Below are 24,675 nucleotides of genomic sequence, written 5' to 3' on the forward strand. Positions count from 1 at the left end.
ATACAGTACACAATGTAGTTAGTTAGTTATAAATGATTTGTTTAACCAGACCTCTGAACTCTTTTAAGGTTCTTCTCGGGCTGGGAAAAGAATGGGGGAAAGAGTACATAAAAAAATTAAGTAGTTAACTAAATAAATAAATAATAACAAAGGGAGGGAGTTAGAAAAAACAATCGAAAGAAAAAAAAAAAAAAAAAAAAAGGGGGGGGGAAGATTATATTTTACTTATCAATCTAATTTTGTTTAGGAAAAGAACGATATTATTAATTGAAAAGTTACTACCTTCCGCTAGAACATCCTTTATTGATCCATTTTGCAAATAAGTCCCTCCTTCATGATGCCATCTGGGACAGTCAATCAAGATGCGTTCGATTGCTACTGGGATGTTACATCTTTCACAAGTTACTGGGTTTGTGTGCGGAGCCGACATCAGATGACCACGCGTGAGTCTGGAGTGTCCCACTCTGAGTCTTGTTAAAATAACCTCACTGATTCCTTGCTTTTTGGGTAGAAAAATGCCACTTTTTAACTTCGTTCCCAATTTGTTTCAGTTTGTTTTGTGGGGGCACATTTGTCCAATCATTCTGCCAATCCCCACAAATTAAGGGTTTAACTGATGCTAGCCAGTCCGATATGGGTGCTTTCACAGTAGTTGGGGGGACTGTACAAGCCAACTTTGCAGCCTCATCCGCTCTCTCACCACCCCCAATACCTACATGGGCCGGGACCCAACAAATTTGAATTTGAAGGCCGCCCGCAACTAACTGATGTATCTCCCGTTGTATATTTTGGAGAAGGGATGCAAGTAGACATGTTAAGGTGGTCAAAATAAAATTTACAAACCGGGAACTGCCACGAAAAGTGAAAGTTCTGGGACTGAATAGAGAGATTCGCCCCTTTGTCCCTGGACCTCTCCAGTGCTCTGACTGTCAAAAATATGGCCGTTCAACCAAGGGATGTAGAAGTAACGCTATATGCGCTGTGTGTTCTGGAAACCACGCAACAAATTGGAAATGCAAAACCTTCAAATGTGTAAATTGCAAATTGGATCATCATGCTAAATCTAAAGACTGTGTATTTTATCAATGTTGTACAGAGTTGCAAATGTTGATGGACAGAACTGGTGTGCCCGTTGGCGGGGCCAAGCTCGAACTGAAGGTGAGAGGAATCAATGACCCAGTACACAATGTAAGAGTGACACTTTTCTGTTTCATGCAATGTCAAAATGGAAGTGAAAACATTGGACCATTCTTCTTAAATGAGGCTTTATATATAAAGAAACAGTTGCAAACCCTCTCACTGCACTCCGGCCATAAATCTACCACGCTACAGTCACACATTATCAAAATCTTCCATTTTCTTGGTCAGCGCTTATGGCTCTACTACATTGAGAAGTTTGGGCCTTATGCCTGCAAAGTTAGTTTTTGCTCCACATTCCTCATTTCTAATGAGCTTGCTTTAATTTTATCTTCCCAGATATTCTTTGCAATTGTCACCTACTTAATGGCTGATGGGTACCGAGAGCCATTTTGCTTAGAGAACTTTTTAATTTAAGTTCCATAGCCTATGCCATTACTGGTAAACTCAACTCACCCAATTTTCTCTGAGCTTGGAACCAACAATTTATTAGCCATTAACTCATTTGAGTTTTATAACCCAACCTGGGAATTCTGATGAAGAGGGAAAATAAAAAGGAAATAAGTGGTATATTCAGTCTGTCAGATTAGTAGAGAAACAAAAGGCATGAGGAGAATATGCCAGAATATTCAGTGAATGTGAGCAGAAGGAAAGTGCCGAACTTTTATAAGGGGTCCTATATCACTGTCCAGCCTGTCTTAGAAGGGCCATATTTCCTCTAGTGGTAGATTTTCATTGGTGCCTTGGCCGACCTACTACCTACATAAAGTTCTGGTACTGTATTGTGACTTCAGTTCTAAAATACAGCTTCATGGAACAGAGCAGTTTAAACTCAAGAGATTTGATAGTCATTGATGGAGTGAATTAATTCACTTTTGCAGTAAGGCTCCAGTTAACTCAGTCATCCAGTTGATGTAACCTGTGTTCATCATTCAATTGAGTTTTCTTACATCACAAGTGGCTAACAAGAGACTTCACGCAATAGAATCAAAATTTGGAAAAGAATTCCAGTGCCAAAGCTATATATTTGGGCATTCAAATGTGTACAAAACTATTCTAATGATAAGCTGCAACAGTATAAACAAGACAAAACGGATTATTGGAAACTTGAGAAGACACTGGGCTGTAATAATTCATCATAAGCATCACTAGAACCTTGTAGCCACAAAGATGTAAAATTGACCTCTGATGAAACTGCTACATGAATGTATGAAACTTGGTCCATATGGTCTGGTGCTGGGGCCAGGAAGGCCAACCAGCACCATAATGGAACTGTTAGCATAAACTTTAAGGTTTCTGGATGCACTCAGTGCCTGTAGTTTGCTTGACAGATTTATTAATATTGAACGAAAAATCTCACCAGTAACTTTGGTGCATTACAGGAACATGTTACCTTTACTCAACTGAGAGGAGACCACATCAATTAAAACCTTAAGATAACAGAAAGGAGGAAAAGCATATACATTAAGGATTGCATCTTGCAACAACATATATTCCATTGCTGCTTTCAAACTAACAAAATATTATAAGAATGTGGAAGGTTTGCTCTAGAGACGATTTTCCTATGGTGCCTCCCTGACTGTGGAGGTAGTCCTTCACTACATCCCTGAAGACTCGTATCCAGAACACATGCATTTTATTGTGATAAATAATCAGGTTAAACCAGCCATGAAATTAATATTCTTACTTTCTCAGAGCTGACCTGAAGGGTTGTTCTTAATGACTGCCAGTATATTACGGCTTATTCAATGCCAATTTTTTAAAAAATGTGATACTCTTGAGCCTTTCTCACTATTTCTTCATACTTCTGCCATTGCTTGAACTGTTTCCCATTCTGCAACATTCCCCAGTGTTGAACTGTTCTTATCGTTATAATTTAGTTTAAGAAGACAGCAGAGTTAAATTAACTCTCATACAGCTTGCCCAGAGGATTTATTCTTTAATGAGAGATGAAAATTGAAAGGAAGTACCATTGAAAATGTTGGACAGCTAGGTAAATAGAAACCAAAGTGAGCAGATAATAGTAAAAGGCAAGAAACAATACAACAAAGGTGTGGAAGGGATACTGCAAAGAAACTCTTGTCTAATCCAATTTCCTTGGACTGTTAGTTACTCATCAATGACTCCCTAAATTCTCCAGTAAACATGACCTTTTATCATAACTACATACTTCATTCTCTAAACTTTCTTTCTATTACATGACTGTCTCATTTCAAGTCATCTGATATGGCTGAAAAATGTTAAAAGTCAAAGGCTCTATCAGTAAATCTAAGCCTGTGGTCTTTCACTTTTCTTTTCTTACTGATCTCTACTTGCTCAATTATCATGTGTTTACCCTTTTCTTTCAGTGACACCTACAACCAAGAAAATAGTTCTAAGTTCATGACTTAATTTCAAATTATGTCCCTCACTCTACTTTCTAGACAAACCATAAAATTTCGGTCTAGTTAATGCTTAATAACAATTATCTTCCATTTCCAAACTCTATCTATCCATTATAGGTGTGAATTATTAAGTATTTTTCATTGAGATTTACCATGCTTGTAAAAGTTTGGCTGTTGATATAGGGTGATTCTTAAGACCACTTTGGTCATATCTAGGGGAGGGGCAAAGGTCACATTCCATTGGGGGGTGGGGGAGCGCCCCCTTTTCCAGTATGGGGTAGCCTTCGTAATTCCACTAGTTTTTGGTGTAGAGTGCTGATTTTGGGCTCAAATGTCTCAGAATAAGGTGGCGAGAAGGTATTTTATTCTTTTGTGCTCAATAATGTATACAAGTGGCTCCCAACCTGGGGTCCGTAGATCAAATTGAAAATTTCATATATCATTTTCCTTCATCATGCTTTTTCTTTTCATATCAGCTTCCATTATACACACACATATATATATAATATATATATATATATATATATCTATATATGTGTGTGTGTGTATGTATGTATATGCAGACGAGAATAAGCACGAGAGAAAAAGATATTGTAGTTACATACAGGCGGTCCGTAGGGAAACTCATTTAAATGAAAGGGGTCCTTGGTAGCGAAAATGTTGGGAACCTCCGATGTACATAATAGCCTACAGCGAATATAGATGTCATTAGGATTTTCAATCCCTTTTCATAATATTACAGTGATTTTTTTCTTTGTCTACAGTTCCAGTTGTCTAACGTCGCATAATGGACTGGTCGAAATGTATGATATGTCAACAGGTAACCAAGGAGTAATTGGTCTGTCCCTCAGGAAACAAAGGTTTGGTCGACAAACATGAGACCTATGCAAATTTTGTAGCAATGGTTGATACTTTTCGGGATGCTGGGTATCCACTGAACTTAACAACTGACCCAACTGTTGAAGAGTTAGTTCAAAATCAAGCAAAGTGGCATAAGAACTGTAGAAGGGAGATCCAAAGGGACCATCTTGACCGCCTTATTCAGAGAGGCACAAAATCTAGTTTTATACCAGAACCCATCATAACGACTCCTGTCTCATCGCCAGCTATTCGAATCAGCAGAGAGTCAGGAAAAGATTGGGCAAAAGCAATACAGTGAATTTGTTCAAAAAGTAATTGTTGAGAGGACTGTGCCAGTGGACCATCCCATAAAAAAAACAATATTCTCATCTTTAAAATCAAAGTATGTCGGAAACCTGTCAAAGAAACTGCAGTTCTTCAGGTCTAGTGCATTCCTCTTTAGCAGAATGTATACTGCCTCAGACAAACGAGGAGGAGACCTTGAAACCTTTTTTGCACATGAAGCACATTGCTTTCCACCTTCAGTGGCCTACAGCGAGGAGAAAATGTACCACTCAAATAAGTCAGCCATTGTGGACTGCATCCTCCCTGAAGTATGTGATGATGAAAACGACTCCAATTCTTTGTATCGGTATGATGCAGTTATTCATGATGGAGGGGCCCTCGTTCATTCTCTCACTCCTCGTGGAATTCACACCTTCCAGGATTACGGTTTAAACCAAATGCTCAAACTCATTCAAATGAAATTGCGCAAAGCTTGCCGAGTGGATGTTGTTTGGGACTGTTACTGGAAACATTCAATCAAGGAACAAATTTGCAGTGACAGAGGTAAGGGGTCAAGGCTAAAAGTTTCTCCCAAGATTCTGATCCCTAAGAACTGGGGTGAGTTTTTACGGGACAGTAAGAACAAAACCGAGCTGTTTCGCTTTCTTACAGAAACTGTGATGCAAGGAGATAGTGGTATGGGAGATGTTTACATAACTGATGTTGATTCAGACCTGTATGGATGACAGTTCCCGAAGCATCTCACGTTTGCCGGGAACTTGTGAGGTGTACTTGCCGTAAAGTTTGTTCTCATATGTGTTCATGTGTAAAAGTGCATCTTAAATGCACAGATTTATGCAAATGTACATGCTAGTGGAGAATTACAGAATGGTTTCCTTCATGGTAGAAATAAGTACTATATGCAGCAAATACTTATAGACACCTTCATGTTTGTTCTGTATTCGATGTCTGCCTTAGAAAATTGGTAATTTTGTTTTTATTTTAATCATACATAAAGGAAAATTATCATTATTTTTCATGATGTGTTATATTATGATCTGTTTTCTGTTTAAATCAGTGTATCATTCCCAAGAATGTGTCTACTGTATCTGGTGTCTGCCTTACAAAATTGGTATGTTTTTTTTTAAATCATACATAAAGGAGAATTATAATTATTTTCCTTGATATATTATATTATGATCTGTTTCCTGTGTGTAAATCAGGATATCACTCCCAAGAATACGTCTGCTTAAGGCTATTAAATTCTGTGTAATAAATTTATATTTTGCATTATATGTATATATAAAAATCACATTTATATGCTTTTGAAGGTAAATTTTGTGTTTTATTGATTAGGGGTGCCCCAGAGATCAAAATTACTTTGTGATAAGACATAATAAACAATATTCTGGGTCATTTGAGCCCAAAATCAGCCTTCTACCAAAAAAACTAACAAAATTATGAAGGCTACCCCATGCTGAAAAAGGGGGCTCCCCCCAACCCCCCTAATGGAATGTGACCTCGGCCCCTTCCCTAGAGATGACCCCAGTGATCTTAAGAATCACCCTATATCAACAGCCAAACTTTTACATACATGGTAAATCTCAACAGTGTATTCACACCTACTATTAGGTTTCCAGTGATTAATATCCATATTCTCTCCATTTATGTCTTACGATCAGTTATGCATTTTCTACGTACTTTGAATGCCACCAGCACCTGTTCAATTCTTCCTTCAGTCTTACCTCTTGATAAACATTTTTCAAAATTCCTGGCAGTTTATTCATAATCTCCATTTTCTAAATACAGTACTTACATACCTGAGTTTTATGCACAGTACATTATCATAAAAAACTAACCATAAAAGAAAGCCTTCAAGTACTTACACTTCTCTTATATCTTTTCTAAAATGCTATCTCAGTAAACTCTTAAGATGCTCATCTCTTCATAACTTAATTTTTTCATGATCACCTTTCTGAGCTTCTGTAATCAAATGGAAATCCTCCGTTTACTTGAATCTATCAGCTTCCATTCTACTACTTCTTTGACCAAAAAAATTCTTAAGGATTATTCCACTATTTTCCTCTCCAAATCTACTGTACTTCAGTTACTAATTAGTTGTAGATTAATACTTTGCTGATTAAAAATATATCTGTACTACAGAATCAATAGGTTCAACCAATACAAAACATGAATTGTACCAATACTTTAGTAAGGGGTTAAGGTGCAGCTTGATGTTAATACAGTATATCTGTACTACAAATTCCAAAGGTTCAACCACTGTGAAACATGAATTATATCTACATTTTTGTGTTAAGGTGCAGCATGATGCTAATACTACAAGTGAAACCATAATGTAATCATTTAAAATTTTTATTACAAATTTTGTACTAGATACAGTATTTGAGTCATTAAATATCTAGATATTAAATAATACTAATTGACTATTATTAGAATAAACCAACTTAACAACCGTGTGGTAAGAAATATCACAAATGAACACCCTACAGCAATAATAAATGACATTCAAAACATATATAAAAACATATATGGGATGGGACTGAACTGATTGAGCTAATTTTCAACAGATGAAATTACTCCCTAAGAACTGACACATGAAAACGTGAACTGAAACCATTATTTTCTAATAAAGGAAAAACAATTTTTATTTACCTCAAGAAATATTGATAAATATTACTATACTAGGAAATAGCAGAAAACTGGAGCTGACTGAAGACCATGTCAATCTACAATCTCTGCACCACCAGGGACAAGCTGAAAAAATTAAGCACATTAAAATATTTATCTCATTACCTACTTATATTAACAAAAATACACAAAACTTGTCAATATGCACTGGAAAACCTTTAAAAACCTACAGCAGGTTTTTGTCATGTACCATTCTCAATATAAAGAAATGGATCACAATTATGTTCTCATCATCTACCATCTTTTACCAGCTGCAAAGTAAAACATCCAAAATCACACCACATTCTTCAAGAATCAAGATTTTTATTTCAGTTTTTTATATAAAAAACTGAACACACGACATTAGCCACATTTATGCTTCATAAAAATGAAAAGAACATCCTTCCTTACAGTGCTATGTAAGGCACACTGTAAATGTTAGCACCATCGAGATCAGATACAGAAGAATACTTAAGAGACAAAAAAACCATAACAATTGGACATCCAGACCTTTTCAGATATCTATTTAAGTGTGAACATGCAACATAGATGGATGTCTTTAGCGTAATATCTGTGTAGATGGTTGGAAAAGAAACATACAAGGATTTGCATCATTCCTGAATTCAGGAGGCTGATGAAATCCAAAGCAGAAGACAAAGTCACTAAACTTTAATTTTGGAGTTAGTAACAGCTAGAGTACAGTGCTGTATAAACAATACATGATGATCAATAACATTTTGTTAGGGAAACCACCAAGCAAGGTAACAGTCCTGAAAGCATATACTGTAATTTTCAAGGGCTTCTGAGTAGACTCCCAAAACTGAAACTCATCAACTTAGGTTCCTACTTTAGAAAGTCATCACAGGTGAAGAGATCCCTTATAGAAATATCACTTGCAATGTGTCTTGCCCAGCATGCTGTAGACAACTAAAGGATCTTTACTGAGGCCCTTCACACCCAGGCACATTACCTTCTACCTATAACTTTCTGTCCACTATTTTACTAATAAATCATTAAAACTAGAAAAGAGAGAGTATCTTCAAGCTCTGTATGAGTTCTGAGTCTACTTGAATTAGGGATATCGATTCCTTAAAAGATTAGTTTATTTTTCATTTTTTTTCCAACAAAGCAGGAAAAGACCAAAGTAAAAGGCAGAAAGAATGCAGTTTGGACTGAGGGGATGTTGAAAAGAACCTTTAATACTATCTACAGCATGCTTAGTGTGTTACACTGTAATTGGTACCCTATAGGGTTGACTAGGTACAGATTCCACATAGAGTGATGTCAAACTGGGTCTGGATATTCTCTAAAAGGCCTCTCTTAAGGAAATGCTAAATAACTTCTGAGTATCTGGATTATGACCCCCACTTCCAGGTTCGCCCCTCATGATAACAGGTTTAATCTTTCCAAGAGATCTATCTAATAATTAAAAGACAAACATCACACAGGTTGTGCCCAGGTATGTATCAAATGGTACTTATGACCTATGTATTACATTTCCCATGACTGCTTCTAGATGTCTGGATGAAGGTTCTGTTTACCAGAATGATGATATTCCCTGCAAAAAGCACTTATCACAACACTGTGATAACAAAGGAAGTGTCTATGGGCTTGATAGCAGTTACAGTTATTTGGCTTGAAGATGATCTATTAAACCACATAACAAAATGTACGAATTCTGGGTTAATTCCAAGTTATGAAGGTGGGTGTTGTTGGACATGACTGCTACTCGAGATCTCGTAAGACGGTTTTGAAATGTTTAATTCCAATGATTATTATTCAAAAAGATGAGACCTCAAATATTTTGACAATTGCATTTTTGATAAGTTCTTAAGAATAAGCAAGCAGAATACTGCAAATCCATGCCCTCCCTTTATCAAAGGTCTCCTAGTTATTCTCAAGTTTGAGTGATATCTCTCCAATTCTAATAAATTAGGAACACAGACTGAAATTGAAAACTCATAATTTGGCATTTTTTTGTACAAACCTACATAAGGACATAAGCTCAAAGGAAAACAAACTACCATTCCCTGGGAGGAGAGCTGTCTTTGGCTAAGAATTTGTTCAAAACCTTTGGTCAACCCTTTCTTAATTTGTTGGGAAAGGCTTTCTAAAATGAACAACCCCTGTAAAGAATCTGGGTTAGTGACAAGAGTTCATAATTCCTAACACATCTTCAAATGTCAACATTCTTGACAGGTACCAACATTAGCCAGTAGTCACAGATAATTTCTGAAGAAATCCTTTAGGATGAACATAAATTATTACAGACACAACACTGTTCATGGATATCTAAGGTACAACTGATATACTGAAACTGAGGAACCAGAACTTAAAATCTGCTGCTCCAAAGCAACTGAAGGTATCTCTCTGACAAGGCTGAATGGGTACAATACCAAGAAAAATTCACCCTAGTTGAAGGTCCCACTTCTTGATAGATTGACTGATTTATTACGAGATAGCAAAAGGCTGGAACTTACCTCAGTTAGCAAGCACCTTTTTTTTTATTTAGATTTTCCCCAAAGCATCATGAAACTTAAACTTTTCCTTGTCAGCTCTATCTTGAAGTTTTTCAACTGCACAATGCAGTTAAGGGAAACAGAAAAATCTGACCTTCATATTTCATTTAATTTCTGGATTATAGTGCAGGCACCTAAAGATTCTAATATTTCCTTAATGCACTACTTTCTAACATGCAAGATAACCAGACAACATGAAATACCAACAGGTGAAGAGGTACAAATGCTAGACAATGTAATTAGTAAAATAAATGACAAAAGTTAAAGCTTTCAGAACTTAATGTGCACTACAGGGCTAACAAGTCATTTTACTTCTCTTGTGGTCTGTCCAATCTCCACTCGAAAGACAAGACATATGTAAAAGTTAATGCCTACACCTGTCCAGAAGTATCTAACATGATTTCAGTGTCTGTAACAATTTTTAAGTCATTTACAGTCCATAAGTTTAATTTTACTTAATGTAGCAAATAAAAGATCAAGGCACAAGGTCATTCTTGGTTTCAATTTATTACAAAATTTTCAATGAAAAACTTTAAAAATACACTGTACATATAATTGTGTACAGTATGCAATAAAATCACTGTAAAGCAAGCAGTTTGGATTTATTGTTTATTATTGCAGTGCCATGTTTCTTTTTTGTTATACATTTTCATTTAAAATTCATAGACAACTCATTCAACCTTAACATACTACATGTTAAAAACCTTATCATATTTGAAATGAATCTGATTAGTATCTGACTCACAGTTCAATCTTCTGAGACATTTCAGGTGTGGATAATAAAAAATTTCTTCACTATTACTGTAATGTAAATGTTCACCATTATAGTGCATATATTATTTTACTAGTCATTTCATTTCAAAGTACTTATATGTTATATCACATCATAATACTTTGTCAAAATCTTTTATTATTTAAACTATTGTTAGATGAGTGATGTTCACTCATATTTCTCCCATGTTTGTTGTTCATCAGTACAATACATTTCTTCATTTTTCTTTTATTAATGATACCTAAATACTGTACATATATAGGGTAAGTTATAGCCTTTATAGGATTTTATATGTTGAAAGCTTATATCAATAAACTTTGACATAGGTAGTGTGGCCTATGTTCTAATGCATAATACAGTATAGCCTAAGTGTGATGTTGAAAAATCTGGACTCAAACTTTACAGATTATACAATAAACTCATTACGTAGGGTGCTAAACATAACAGGAATTTGAATATTACAAGCATATACAATATACGACATTTGAAAGAAAAATATGTAGATTTTCTTACCATGGTTATATGATTTCCATTAAGCAGAATCTGATCTAATTGTGTAATTCGTCTCCCTTCTGGAGTCGACTCATATTCTGTGACGTCTTCTAAAACCATATTGACAAAATCATCGAAGCCAAGTAGGGTACCTATAATTTCCTTATCACTCTTCATAATTATATGGATACGGGAACCAATGCACTTATCCACCAATTCTGAAAAACATTCAATAATGAAAGATTACGAAATTCATAACATCCGTATCCTAACTTTTTTTTAAGTACAGTAGTATATGGCTACTCTTTGTACAATGTATGCTGCTGAAAGTTTAATGGCCTTTTAAGATCTTTTTCTTTAATCCATTTTAAAAAAAATGAGATTTGGATCCATCTTGGTAATCACATCAATGACTAAAAACAATGTGGAGAAAATATGAAAAGTATACTTCCTGAAATGAGGCTTAATTTCTTGAAACAGGATAATTTTACATCAAGATTTAGTAAATCTCCTGGAGAAAAACAGTGAGATCCTAAAGACTATTTGGAAGCTAATTTTACTAAATAAATAGTATCAGAGATTTAAACACAACAGCTCTAGCCACCAATGAAAAATCTCAGGCTATATATGCACTAAAAGTTGAGGAAACTCATCAACAAGAAAAAATTTAATCAAACTCCTCTGCTGCTTAAATGTATGCTATAGGACATTCTCCAGGTACCACACCTGATATACACTGGGTGCTGTGGGTCATTTTAAAGTGAACTGCCAAAACAGTATATTTAGCCTATCCCTCTAAATCTTGTAAGTAGGCTAATTCAAAGTTACGACTAAAAGTACAGGAGAGTTGCACAGTAGTTTGTAAAACGACAGGAGCAGGCTCTAACACTACCTCTAAGCGGAAGAAGTTCATTCCACGTTTATAATGTTTAGGGTTACTGGGGGAGTACCCCTGGCCAAGTCAGGGCACAGCACTCTTTGTCAGGTTAGGAGGGTAAGGTCTCATTAGATAAGGGCATGGCATTCTAAGAAAGGTTAGGTTTTTACGTCAGTAAAACCAGTGTCCATCTTTCTCAACTCGGCCTGAGTTGCACGTTACACCTATTTCTGCAGGTCACAACCTGCTTAAAAGCAGATTACAAATATTTCAACAGGGATGAATCCAAGTTAACCTTCTCTTGACCTACCCTAGGGCACTGTGCCCTGACCTGGGTGGGCTGGCTATCCTGTCTAGATAAGAGAGAGAGAGAGAGAGAGAGAGAGAGAGAGAGAGAGAGAGAGAGAGAGAGAGAGAGAGAGAGAGAGCCACATGACGATATCTATCAATATACTTTTTTCTCCAATGAATACATTAAAGGGTGTCTGTATGCAGTAAAAGTGTTTCTACTTTCATCCCCAAGAGATGGGTACCAGTCTAAACAAGGCACCCCATGGAGCTTTTGTTATGTTTAGTTCCAGCCCTATGGAGACGAACATAAACATAAAACAAAACATGGTAAATTTATCATTATCTTGGTAGCTTTCTCAGATTATCTCACCTGCACTGCATTACATACACCATTTTCTATAATTTAGCCATAAAATTACATTAATGAACGATATCTTCATGTGGCCACTTCTTTTACATTTACCATTAAATTTTAAAGTATAGCTCCAGTGTTAAGTATATCTTAGTTTTACCACACCACTGAGCTGATTAACAGCTCTCCTAGGGCTGGCCCGAAGGATTAGACTTATTTTACGTGGCTAAGAACCAATTGGTTACTTAGCAACGGGACCTACAGCTTATTGTGGAATTTTATTTTCATTATGCTGCTTGTTCCAACTGTTATTGTTAGCCTGCATATAACAAAGTGGAAAGCAAGGTTTTCAAGTGACATGGTCGTATGCTAAAATCCCAATGTCAGATGGACTTAAGGACATCTTACCCCTCCATGTGCATTAAAAGGAAGGGGTAGTTTGCAGAGCAATGGGATCGGACCTTATGGGGTCCAGGGGAGTGACAACCCCCAGCCAAGTCAGGGCACGGCACCCTAAGTGAAGTTAGGAAGACAAGACCTGGTTAGGTCAGGACATGGCGTTCTAGGAAAGGTTAGCTTTGTTTTCATCTTCCAAATCTGTTTCCAACTTTCCGTAGTTTTACCCTCGCCCCACTACTAACTAGTCTAGCCTGCACAATACCTACTAGCCTAGTCCTAGCCTATAATACAATAGCTACTACGTACTACCTATTCTGCACAATACTGACTAGCCTAGCCTAAGGAATGGGTACTAACTATCCTGCACAATACTAAGTAGCCTAGCCTACGGAATAGCTCTAACCATCCTGCACAATACTGACTAAGTAGCCTAGCCTAAGGAATAGCTACCTATCCTGCACAATACCAACTAGCCTTGACTAAGGAAGAGCTACTACCTATTCTGCACAATACCGGCTAGCCAACCCTACGGAATACTGTAGCTACTACCTATCCTGCACAATACCGACCTAAAGAATGGCTACTAACTATCCTGCACAATAACTAAAAGCCTAGCCTAAGGAACAGCTACTACCTATTCTGCACAATAACGACTAGCCCAGCATTATGGGATAGCTACTACCTATCCTGCACAATACTGACCTAAGGAATAGCTACTAACTATTCTGCACAATACCAACTAGATAGCCTAGCCTACGGAATAGCTACTACCTATCCTGAACAATACAGACCTAAGGAATAGCTACTGGCTATTCTGCGACCTAAGGAATAGCTACTAACTATCCTGCACAATACCGACTAGGTAGCCTAGTCTAAGGAATTGCTACTACCTATACTGCACAATACTGACCTAAGGAATAGCTACTAACTATCCTGCACAATACCGACTAGATAGCCTAGCCTAAGGAATAGCCACTACCTATCCTGCACAATACCGACCTAAAAAATAGCTACTGCCTATCCTGCACAATACTGACTAGGGAGCCTAGCCTACGGAATAGCTACTACTTATACCGCAAAATACCAACCTAAGGAATAACTACTACCTACCCTGCACAATACTGGCTAGGTAGCCTAGCCTACGGAATAGTTACTACGTATCCTGCACAATACTGACCTAAGGAATAGCTAGCCTACTACCTACCTGCACAATACTGACTAGGTAGCCTAGCCTACGGAATAGTTACTACCTATCCCGCACAATATTGACCTACGGAATAGCTACTGCCTATCCTGCACAATACCCACTAGGTAGCCTAGCCTATGGAACAGCTACTACCTACCCCACACAATACCGACCTAAGGAATTGCTACTGCCTATCCTGCACAATACCAACCTAAGGAATAGCTACTAACTATCCTGCACAATACCAACCTAAGGAATAGCTACTAACTATCCTGCACAATACTGACTAGGTAGCCTAGCCTACAGAATAGCTACTACCTATCCTGCACAATACAACCTAAGGAATAGCTACTAACTATCCTGCACAGTACCAACTAGGTAGCCTAGCCTACGGAATAGTTACTACCTGCCCTGCACAATACTGGCTACCCTAGTCTAAGGAATAGCTACTAACTATCCTGCACAATACCCACTAGGTAGCCTAGCCTACGGAATAGCTATCCTGCACAATACTGACCTAAGGAATAGCTACTGCCTATCCTGCACAATGCCGACTAGGTAGCCTAGCCTGCGGAATAGCTACTACCTATCCTGCACAATACTGACGTAAGGAATAGCTACTGCCTATCCTGCACAATACCAACCTAAAGAATAGCTACTGAATATTCTTCACAATACTGACTAGGTAGCCTAGCCTACAGAATAGCTACTGCCTATCCTGCACAATACTGACCTAAGGAATAGCTATTGCCTACCCTGCACAATACCCACTAGGTAGCCTACCCTGCGGAATAGCTACTACCTATCCTGCACAACACCAACTAGAGGAATAGCTACTGCCTATCCCACACAATACCCACTAGGTAGCCTAGCCTGCAGAATAGCTACTACCTATCCTGCACTAGACTGACTTGAGGAATAGCTACTGCCTATCCTGCAAAATATCAACTAGGTAGCCTAGCTTACAGAATAGTTACTACCTATCCTGCACATTACCAACCTAATTAATAGCTACTGCCTATCCTGCACAATACCGACCTAAGGAATAGCTACTAGTTATTCTGCACAATACTGACTAAGTAGCCTAGCCTACAGAAGAGCTACTACCTATCGTGCACAGTAGTGACCTAAGGAATAGCTACTGCCTATCCTGCACAATACCCACTAGGTAGCCTAGCCTGCAGAATAGCTATTGCCTATCCTGCACAATACCAACCTAAGGAATAGCTACTAACTATCCTGCACAATACTGACTAGTTATCCTAGCCAACAGAATAGTTACTCCCTATCCTGCACAATACTGACCTAAGGAATAGCTACTGCCCATACTGCACAATATCGACTAGGTAGCCTAGCCAATGGAACAGCTACTACCTATCCTGCACAATACCAACATAAGGAATAGCTACTGCCTATCCTGCACAATACCAACCTAAAGAATAGCTACTAACTATTCTTCACAATACTGACTGGGTAGCCTAGCCTATGGAATAGCTACTGCCTATCCTGCACAATACCGACCTAAAGAATAGCTACTAACTATTCTTCACAATACTGACTAGGTAGCCTAGCCTACGGAATAGCTACTGCCTATCCTGCACAATACTGACATAAGGAATAGCTACTGCCTATCCTGCACAATACTGACATAAGGAATAGCTACTGCCTATCCTGCACAATACTGACATAGGGAATAGCTACTGCCTATCCTGCACAATACTGACATAAGGAATAGCTACTGCCTATCCTGCACAATACTGACATAAGGAATAGCTACTGCCTATCCTGCACAATACCAACTAGGTAGCCTACCCTGTGGAATAAGTACTGCCTATCCTGCACAATACCGACTTGAGGAATAGCTACTGCCTATCCTGCGCAATATCAACTAGGTAGCCTAGCTTACAGATTAGTTACTACCTATCCTGCACAATACCAACCTAAGGAATAGCTACTGCCTATCCTACATAATACCCACGTAAGTAATAGCTACTGCCTATCCTGCACAATACCAACCTAAGGAATAGCTACTAATTATTCTGCACAATACTGACTAGGTAGCCAAGCCTACGGAAGAGCTACTACCTATCCTGCACAATATTGGCCTAAGGAATAGCTACTGCCTATCCTGCACACTACCCACTAGGTAGCCTAGCCTGCAGAATAGCTACTACCTATCCTGCACAATACTGACCTAAGGAATAGCTACTGCCTATCCTGCACACTACCCACTAGGTAGCCTAGCCTGCAAAACAGCTACTACCTATCCTGCACAATACCGACCTAAGGAATAGCTACTAACTATCCTGTACAGTACCGACTAGGTTGCCAAGCCTACGGAATAGCTACTACCTATCCTGCACAATACCGACTACCCAAGTCTAAGGAATAGCTACTACCTATCCTGCACAATACCGACTACCCTAGTCTAAGGAATAGCTACTAGTCTACGAAATAGCGACTAACCTGGCCAACGCAATAGGCCTAGCTAACCTAGTAGCATTACCTAGCCTACGCAGTATTCAAGTCGAGAAACTTGTCACAACTTTACAGACATTTGGCCATATTTCTCCTATCAATTTCTCCCTTGGTACGTTCTTCACCAAAGTATATTCAATTTATCGACATAATCATTTACCATCATGGACCAAGGAGGCATTTTATTTACCAAGAGGCAGAAGAGTTGACGGATTCGAAGCGGCCATGGTGAGGAATGATTTTAAGATGCAGCCTTTCTGAAGATAGTTGGAAACGTTTTCTTTTAGTAATGATTCTTACATATGCTATGTCATGCTCTCTCTCTCTCTCTCTCTCTCTCTCTCTCTCTCTCTCTCTCTCTCTCTCTCTCTCTCTCTCTTGCTATATTATATATATATATATATATATATATATATATATATATATATATATATATATATATATATATATATCTATATATATATATATATATATATATATATATATATATATATATATATATATATATATATATATATATATACACACATATTATATATACAGCATATGTATATCGAAGGCAAATGGAAACGACCCCTTTGTCACTACTAGTTTATTATGCCAACGTTTCACGACAGTTGCTATCGTCGCTTTTTCAAAATTCAATTAAAAACCCTTCTTACGAAAAGTCACATTAAAACATTAAAGAAAGTCGCATTAAAACATCGATATATACATATGAATTATAAGAATAGGCACAGGACATACCTAAACAGCAGAAGTAATAACACTGAAAATTTAAGTTTTCTCAAGAACCCAGCAAAACCAAGAAAGGACGAGTGAAGGAAAACAAAACAAAAGGTAAGGGATAAACAACTGAACAGAGGTTGTTTGAGTATTTAGTGCTGGGACTGGCTTCTTTAAAATAATGGATTCAAGTATATTGAGGTCATTTTCGTTTTGGGCTTGTCCTATTATAGAAAAATCTCTATAATCTATATCGGTTTTGCACATTTTTTACATGATTTCTTACATTTGAATGCTCTGGATTAGTTAGTTCACATCCAGTTCTGTAACTTACACCTTTATAAGAATCTATGCGAATCCGTAGTAGCCTCCTCATGCATCCGACGTAAATCCCACGATCACATCCTGGGCACACATTTGTAAATTAGCTAAATTTTTGGTACCACTTCTAGAACCTCTACTTGATGTAAATTGACTAATCCAGAGCACTCAAATATAAGAAATCATGTAAAAATGTGCAAAACGGATATTACTGTAATTATAAAGATTTTTCTATAATAGGACAGACCCAAAACGAAAATGACCTCAATATACTTGAATCCATTATTATAATAAAGAAGACGGTCCCAACACTAAATACTCAAACAACCTCTGCTCAGTTGTTTATCCCTTACCCTTTTGCTTATGTTTTCTTTCACTCGTCCTTTCTTGGATTTGTTGGGATCTTGAGAAAGTTACATTTTAGTCTTATTACTTGTGGGGGTTAGGTATGTCCTGTGCCTATTCCTTTGCTTTTATTTCTTTAATTTATGTGTATATATTGATGTTTTAATGTGAATTTTTGTAATGTTTTAATGACTTTTTGTAAGAAGGGTTTTTTAATCATTGCAGGAATTTGCAGCCTTGAAAATGCGACGATAGCAACTGTCGTGAAACGTCGGCATAATAAACTAGTAATAACAATGGTGCCTTTTCCTTTAACTTTCGAGACTGTAACCTGAGTCGAGACTCATCATTTTTGGATATATATATATATATATATATATATATATATATATATATGTGTGTGTGTGTGTGTGTGTGTGTATGTATGTATGTGTGTGTGTGGGTGCGTGTGTATGTATGTGTGTGTGTTTGTGTGTGTATATGTGATTGTGTTGGAAAGGTACTGGAAAGGAAGGGAAAATAGAGACTATGTGTGTGGTTTGTTGGGGGAGGATAAGCTGCGAATGATCATCTCGTGTAGGTCTATGAAGATGCTAATTTTGCGGAAGTTTTCGGCACTTCCACTTCCACTTCCACTTCCAAACTAGTAACATCTAAGAAGATCAAATGTGACACAGAACAAACAGAATAACTGAGAACCAAGGGAGGGTGACTGAGAATAGAGAGAGCAAAAAGATCTATGTACGCATGGATAAGGCAATGAGATACCATCAAAAAGGCCATTGATAAAGGGGAGGAGAAGTTCGCGAGAGACACACAAAGAGGGAAATGAATTGGTGCAGTCCATAAAAAAAAAAAAAAAAAAAAAAAAAAACAGAAAATAGGGCTGTCAATCAAGAAACCGGAAATCAGTTTACAAGCAGGAGTGGATCCATGATCAGGCGTTTTACTACATAACTCATACAAATTGTTTTCAATTATTATCCTGTAATTTAAGAAATTTCTAACTCTGTCTTATTATCTAAAGAAAAAAAAATTGTGGAACCCATTGGTGACTTCTTCCGTGCCGGATGTCTATTTATATCTTTGCTCTTCGAGAGGCTCAAGGTTTTTAAGATTATTTCAATGAAATGACTTTTGTTACAAAGCGATAAAACTGCGAAAAGAAGAGAATGTTTAAGACCACTGTTAAAATGTTTATTTTTCTTCGCCCTAAAAGGTGTTTAGTGTTTTATATTACAAATCGGATTCTCATAAGAATCTAACTCTTGAAAGCTTGAGTCCCAACAACAGAAAGAAAACTTAACACTTAGGTATTTCCTTTCCTCCCTTAAAGAATTTTGTAGAGAAGGAAACATTGTAATCAAGTCTTAATTTTTCTTTTTATTCTCACTTGACTAGATTATCTTAAAATCTTGAACCTTTCGACGGGCAAAGATGAAAACAGACATTTTTGCAAGATAAATGCAGTTTTATCCGGCAGAGAAAAGGTTCAAATCTGTCACTCATGATACTTATCTTTTTTTTTTTATTCTATTTTTAAGACGTGAATGTATCTTCCTAGGGGAATTTCTTTCATCCTCAATAATATTTTCCAGTAGACTTTGGGAACCCCTCACCATTTGCATTTACGAACATTCTTCCTAAAAGAAAGTGACTGGTAACTCTTAGGATGGGGTTATAAGTCGAACACTGCTTGGATACATTGAACATCAATGCGAGTCGGAAGAGAACGCTTATTATTTATGATTCTCTAATCGTTACTTATAGAAATCCTTGTATGAAATGGTACATTCTCAGTAATAATAAGACACAAATAGAGCTTTATCATGAGTCAAAATGAAGCAAAGATACAGGAACGAAGGAAAACCATGAAAAAAAAAATTAGCCCACACTACTTACTATTTACCATGCGTTAAAGGTACAAAGATGATTTTATCGATTCCAAAGCAAACGTAGATCAGGAAGGTTTAACCTCGCCCTGTGTTAATGAAGGGTCATAAGGACAGCTTCATAAAAGTATTGAACAGAATTTCGAGTTCCAAGCAACACGTCATGAGGCATAGCAGAAAAAAAAAATTTTAATTTGAAGTTAATGAACTGTGAGATGACAGATTAACATCGAAACACGAACAGCAGGTCAACTATTTGTGTTCATATAAATTAAAAATTAAGAAAAATCATATTTCCATAATGAGATGGTAACTTTCAGAATAATTTTGAGAACTTTGTCATTGTTAGATATTACAAGGAACTTTTGTTTCTTCTCAGACTTATGGTTTAGACTTTAACCTTTCTACATCCTGAAGTGTGTCATCTCATTTTTTATCATCATTAATGTTGGCACATCCACGGGCACTGGGGCCAAAGGAATAAAAGTCTATCATCCTGTTTCATGTAATGTAACCGTGCGTGAATTCCCATTCATTTGTCAGATGTAACCTGAGCATCCTGCGTCAAAACTGATCTGTATGGTTAGGGCAAGTTTGATCGCTAAAACCATTGTTCAATGAGGATATCCTGCAAGAGAAATGGTCTGTTTATCATTTTATTCGTGATCTCATTATTCATTAAAATGCGTCTTTAAAGTATGACTTGCTCTATTTCTTTTTCAGGATCAAACGTGCTGGGTATAATAAAATTCTGGCTTTTCCAGTACTTCTGAAACGAGCCTTTTATCCTGAATGGCTGTCAGTTGTCAAGGGATTGCCATATAATGCATATTGCAATCTGATCATGGTCCATAAATGCATGAATCATAGAAATGCTTTATGCTACGCTTCTTAGATGTAGCAAGCGTCTTATGAAGAATTCATTGGGTAAAATGGCGGATTAGTGAGCAAGATAGTTTCAAAAGGAATAACTCCATTCTTTCTATACCGGATGTGAAGGTTTCATTAATTGACAAAACAGTATAGTGACCTCTGACCACTCAATGAGGGTGTAATGGCATTAAATGTTTGAATCGTAAACTTTATTCCGTGTAATATTGTCAAAAAGTTTTATTCGTGAAAAGACAAATACTAAAATATACAAATATATATAATATATATATATATATATATATATATATATATATATATATATATATATAGAGAGAGAGAGAGAGAGAGAGAGAGAGAGAGAGAGAGAGAGAGAGAGAGAGAGAGAATCACTACCAAAAGTAAAAGCAGTGATCCTTTCATGGGTATCTTGCAACATTCAAAATAAACACAATGGAGTACTGAGGTGGTACGTCATCTTTCAATTTTAGGTAAACAATTACTTGGTTTTCCATAATTTGGAAAATTTAGTTAAGTAAATTATATTTTTTATTTCCAAAATAAATTTGATATAATACTGGATAATCACACGGAAAATTGAAATTGCTGGATTATTTTTCCATTTCTTACTTGTGTTAACAAATAAATTTGTAGAAAATACATACCTTTTGTATAATCCTTACGAAGAAGTATACTATTGATAAGTAAAATATTCAGCGAAAATTCAATAATTACAACAGCAAAAATCACAAGGAAAATAAAATAAAATTCTAAAGATGTGTTACCCAATCGGCATCTGTCATGGCGTTTTGTTTTGTCAGTGATCGAATCGGGGTGTAACCATGTAACGTTCGTTCGGTTTAAAGCTAACAAATACAGAAACGCTTCAACATGGAGCATTTTAGCGACGATTCCTCGGACCCAGACACCCCAGAGGTGTTTAAAACTGGTGAGTGTTGTAGATAAGCGGGTATGAGCAGAGGTTCCGCGCCTTTTGTGTCGGGGAGAGGTCTCGAGTAGTTTTTGTTATGTTTTGGGGAATAGCTCAAATTACAAGCCATGTAAGGGTTGTCTTCCTTTAAAGAATTATCATTTTGAGATGCAAGGATACATAATTTTTATGTGTTATGCTGTTACAGGAGCGGATAATAAGCATGAAGGATTTTGTTTGTTTACGGTTTAACCTTGGTAGTAGTTTTACGTTATGCAGTCTCGCCTGTCTCACGGGAAGCCAGTTCAATGGCCCTACAGTAGTGTACTGACAGCCATGGCCCAGGCTACACGAGGCCACGTGTAAATGCTGTTCTGTTTTGCACGTATCCTTTCAGTCTTGTTGATACATTAGACAGGGGAAGAATGTTAATGTTATGATGAATGTTGTAGGCTTGTACCTTTTGAATATCACCCTGACTTTTAACAGATTCCTCATGATTGGGTATAGCAAAGCCTAGGTTATGTAGGCTTTGGCCAAGTAGTGCATTCATATATATATATATATATATATATATATATATATATATATATATATATATATATATATATGTGTGTGTGTGTGTGTGTGTTTGTGTATAGCCTATAATATATACACATACAGTGTATATATAATAAATAATATATATACAATATATACAATATATATTTCTTTATCTAATGTATGTTGTATTTCTTTCATGTTATGTGGTGGCATCATAGCACTTACTGTACATTTCATTATGAAACATTGTTTAGTCAGGGTTGCGATTGGTTGTTATGACAGCAGTACAGGTGTTTGGTCCCTGAAGCCAAGAAACAGCTAAGTTTATTCATTTTAATGAAATGATTTTCAAAAGTTTTCAGTTTTAGTGTCCAATTTAAAACTAGTGAAATATGGTTTGTATGATAGTTTTAAGAAATTAGTCTGATACTTGATATTCAGCTGTATTGTAAATGCTGGGTTGAACTATTACAACTTCCCCCTGTCTAGCAAAGGTGAACCCCCCTTCCCCAATAAAGAGTCATATATACCCTTATGATCATATTTAATAAAGTGCCAGTCCCCCTCCTTTTAGAATGAATGGAAACTGTGTAAATATTTACTGGCCAACTTATGTTTTCAAGGAGGAAATGTCTGGTAAAGAGCTGTTAACATAGGGTATTGTAGCCTGCTCTTCAGTGTCAGGTTGTTGGAGCGATTGCAGACAATGTTTTTGTGAAAAATGCAGCTAAGTGGTGGAATGTAAATGAATGCAGTGGAAGTAGTTGTACCATGCAGGCTTAGTCTTGTGAATAAAGCTTGATGTGAGCTCAGTGTCCATTCAAAGATTCAGTGATGGTGAATTCCGAAGGGTCCCAGGTAGGCTCTGTTACAGAGAAAACAAGGCCAAACCAACCAAAATATATATTCAATAAGATATTCCATGTCCTGCCCTTTGAGCTGTTATCTGTAATTTAGATTACATTATTTTAAATCTTTTTAGGTACTGGAGAATTATAGACATACTTCATTTTGATGTTAGCACATTTCCCCATGTTTTTAGCCCACTAGTGTCATATATGGTAACAACGTTTTTTTGTTGACTTACCATAAACATGTAATAAGAAAGTCGTCATGCATTCCTCATTATGAGATAGTTATTTTTTAAATCTCTTTTTTCTTGGTTTCTCAAAAATTTCCTAACCAGAATAAATAAAGGCTACTAGCTTAGGTCATGACTCCTTAGAATGCTTGTGCTAGAACACAGCACTCTAGGCTTGGAATCAAACTTAAATAGCATCTTAAAAATATAAAATTCCATATTGAAAATTGGTGAAGTGTGAAGAGCTCTCTTGAATGGATTGTTCCTAACATTACCACATGCAAAATTTTCTTAGGGCTAGTGGGGGGCATACAGTTCACTAAACCCTCACCCCTAACCTATGCCTTATAGAGTGACATTAAAAAATGTTTAAACTAGCCAGTTGAAGGTAGCAAACTTATTTTAGATAAGTTTCAATATTTTAGTTAACAAACTTACCAATAACTGTGAACAAAAAGAATCTCTAAATGAAATTGGAAATGTCTTACCAACTATTATACATTGCTGTAATTTCTTTAAAACACAGTTGTAAAGAAAAAGATTAGAAATAAATACCAGCATTGGTATATATAGCAGTGTAACTGAAAAATTAAAACAATTTGTAACAGAAACATGGCAACAAAAAATTAGATAAAATATAATAGCTGAAGGCTAAGTAGAGGCATTATATATATATATATATATATATATATATATATATATATATATATATATATATATATATATATATATATATATATATATATATATATATATATATATATTAACTAGGGTGTTGGCTGTTTGTCCATTTGTCTTAAGTTCTGTAAATAGAAATGCTTAATTGGGTTTGCCCATGAGAAAGTTATGGTACAAGATGATATATCTCTCTCTCTCTCTCTCTCTCTCTCTCTCTCTCTCTCTCTCTCTCTCTCTCTCTCTCTCTCTCTCTCTTCTGTAAGTGTAATCATGGAGGAAATTCTTAAATATCTCTAGATATTTTTGTCCTAAAAGTACAGCAGTCAGATTTGCTTAGTAACCCAATGTAATCTGTAGGGCTCTGATCGAATAACCATTGTGGTGCAGCTTGAAGATTTGTTCAGTTCAGTGATTCTTGATCTAATAGTATGCCTTTTTTGTAACAGATGCTTAATGAATTATTGTTTAGTGTCGTTATTTTCAGTTCTTGTTTTGCATGAAACCATGTAAATTATTGTTGTTAATTTATGAATTTTACTATGCAGGTTATGAAAAAAGCAGAAAATGAATTAGCCTGAAAATGTTTTC

At 36.5% G+C, this 24,675-nt stretch overlaps 2 protein-coding genes across 5 annotated transcripts in view; one reads left to right on the forward strand and one right to left on the reverse strand.

Annotated features, from left to right (window-relative positions):
- Positions 1 to 7,003: 7,003 nt before the first annotated feature.
- On the reverse strand, positions 7,004 to 17,016 carry LOC136839189 (U6 snRNA-associated Sm-like protein LSm5). The gene is made up of 3 exons (XM_067104901.1): positions 16,891 to 17,016; positions 11,139 to 11,335; positions 7,004 to 7,421 (listed from the first exon to the last, which is right to left on the reverse strand). Exons 1-3 carry the CDS (start codon positions 16,925 to 16,927, stop codon positions 7,389 to 7,391), a joined length of 267 nt encoding a protein of 88 aa, XP_066961002.1. The 5' UTR covers positions 16,928 to 17,016; the 3' UTR covers positions 7,004 to 7,388.
- A 4,616-nt stretch (positions 17,017 to 21,632) lies between these two features.
- The window catches only part of trio (trio Rho guanine nucleotide exchange factor), a 1,217,727-nt gene continuing 1,214,684 nt past the window's right edge, over positions 21,633 to 24,675 (forward strand). For 2 of the 4 annotated variants that reach the window (XM_067104902.1, XM_067104910.1), the window contains exon 1: positions 21,633 to 21,803. In XM_067104902.1, coding sequence (XP_066961003.1) covers positions 21,746 to 21,803 — 58 coding nt within the window. In that variant the 5' untranslated portion in view covers positions 21,633 to 21,745. The remainder of the gene's footprint in view (positions 21,804 to 24,675) is intronic. The other 2 variants (XM_067104903.1, XM_067104904.1) reach the window with 1 other exon arrangement.

This window comes from Macrobrachium rosenbergii, chromosome 6 (genome assembly GCF_040412425.1).
Source record: "Macrobrachium rosenbergii isolate ZJJX-2024 chromosome 6, ASM4041242v1, whole genome shotgun sequence".
NCBI classification, from domain to species: Eukaryota; Metazoa; Arthropoda; class Malacostraca; order Decapoda; family Palaemonidae; genus Macrobrachium; species Macrobrachium rosenbergii.

Bases quoted from the DNA above. Each gene is read 5' to 3' on its own strand.
- LOC136839189 (XM_067104901.1), bottom strand. From the start codon at position 16,927: ATGGCCGCTTCGAATCCGTCAACTCTTCTGCCTCTTG. The intron at 11,336-16,890 runs GTAAATAAAATG...AATGTTTTTCAG, and splicing joins GTCAACTCTTCTGCCTCTTG to AATTGGTGGATAAGTGCATT. The intron at 7,422-11,138 runs GTAAGAAAATCT...TAATTTTTTCAG, and splicing joins ATGGAAATCATATAACCATG to CTTGTCCCTGGTGGTGCAGA.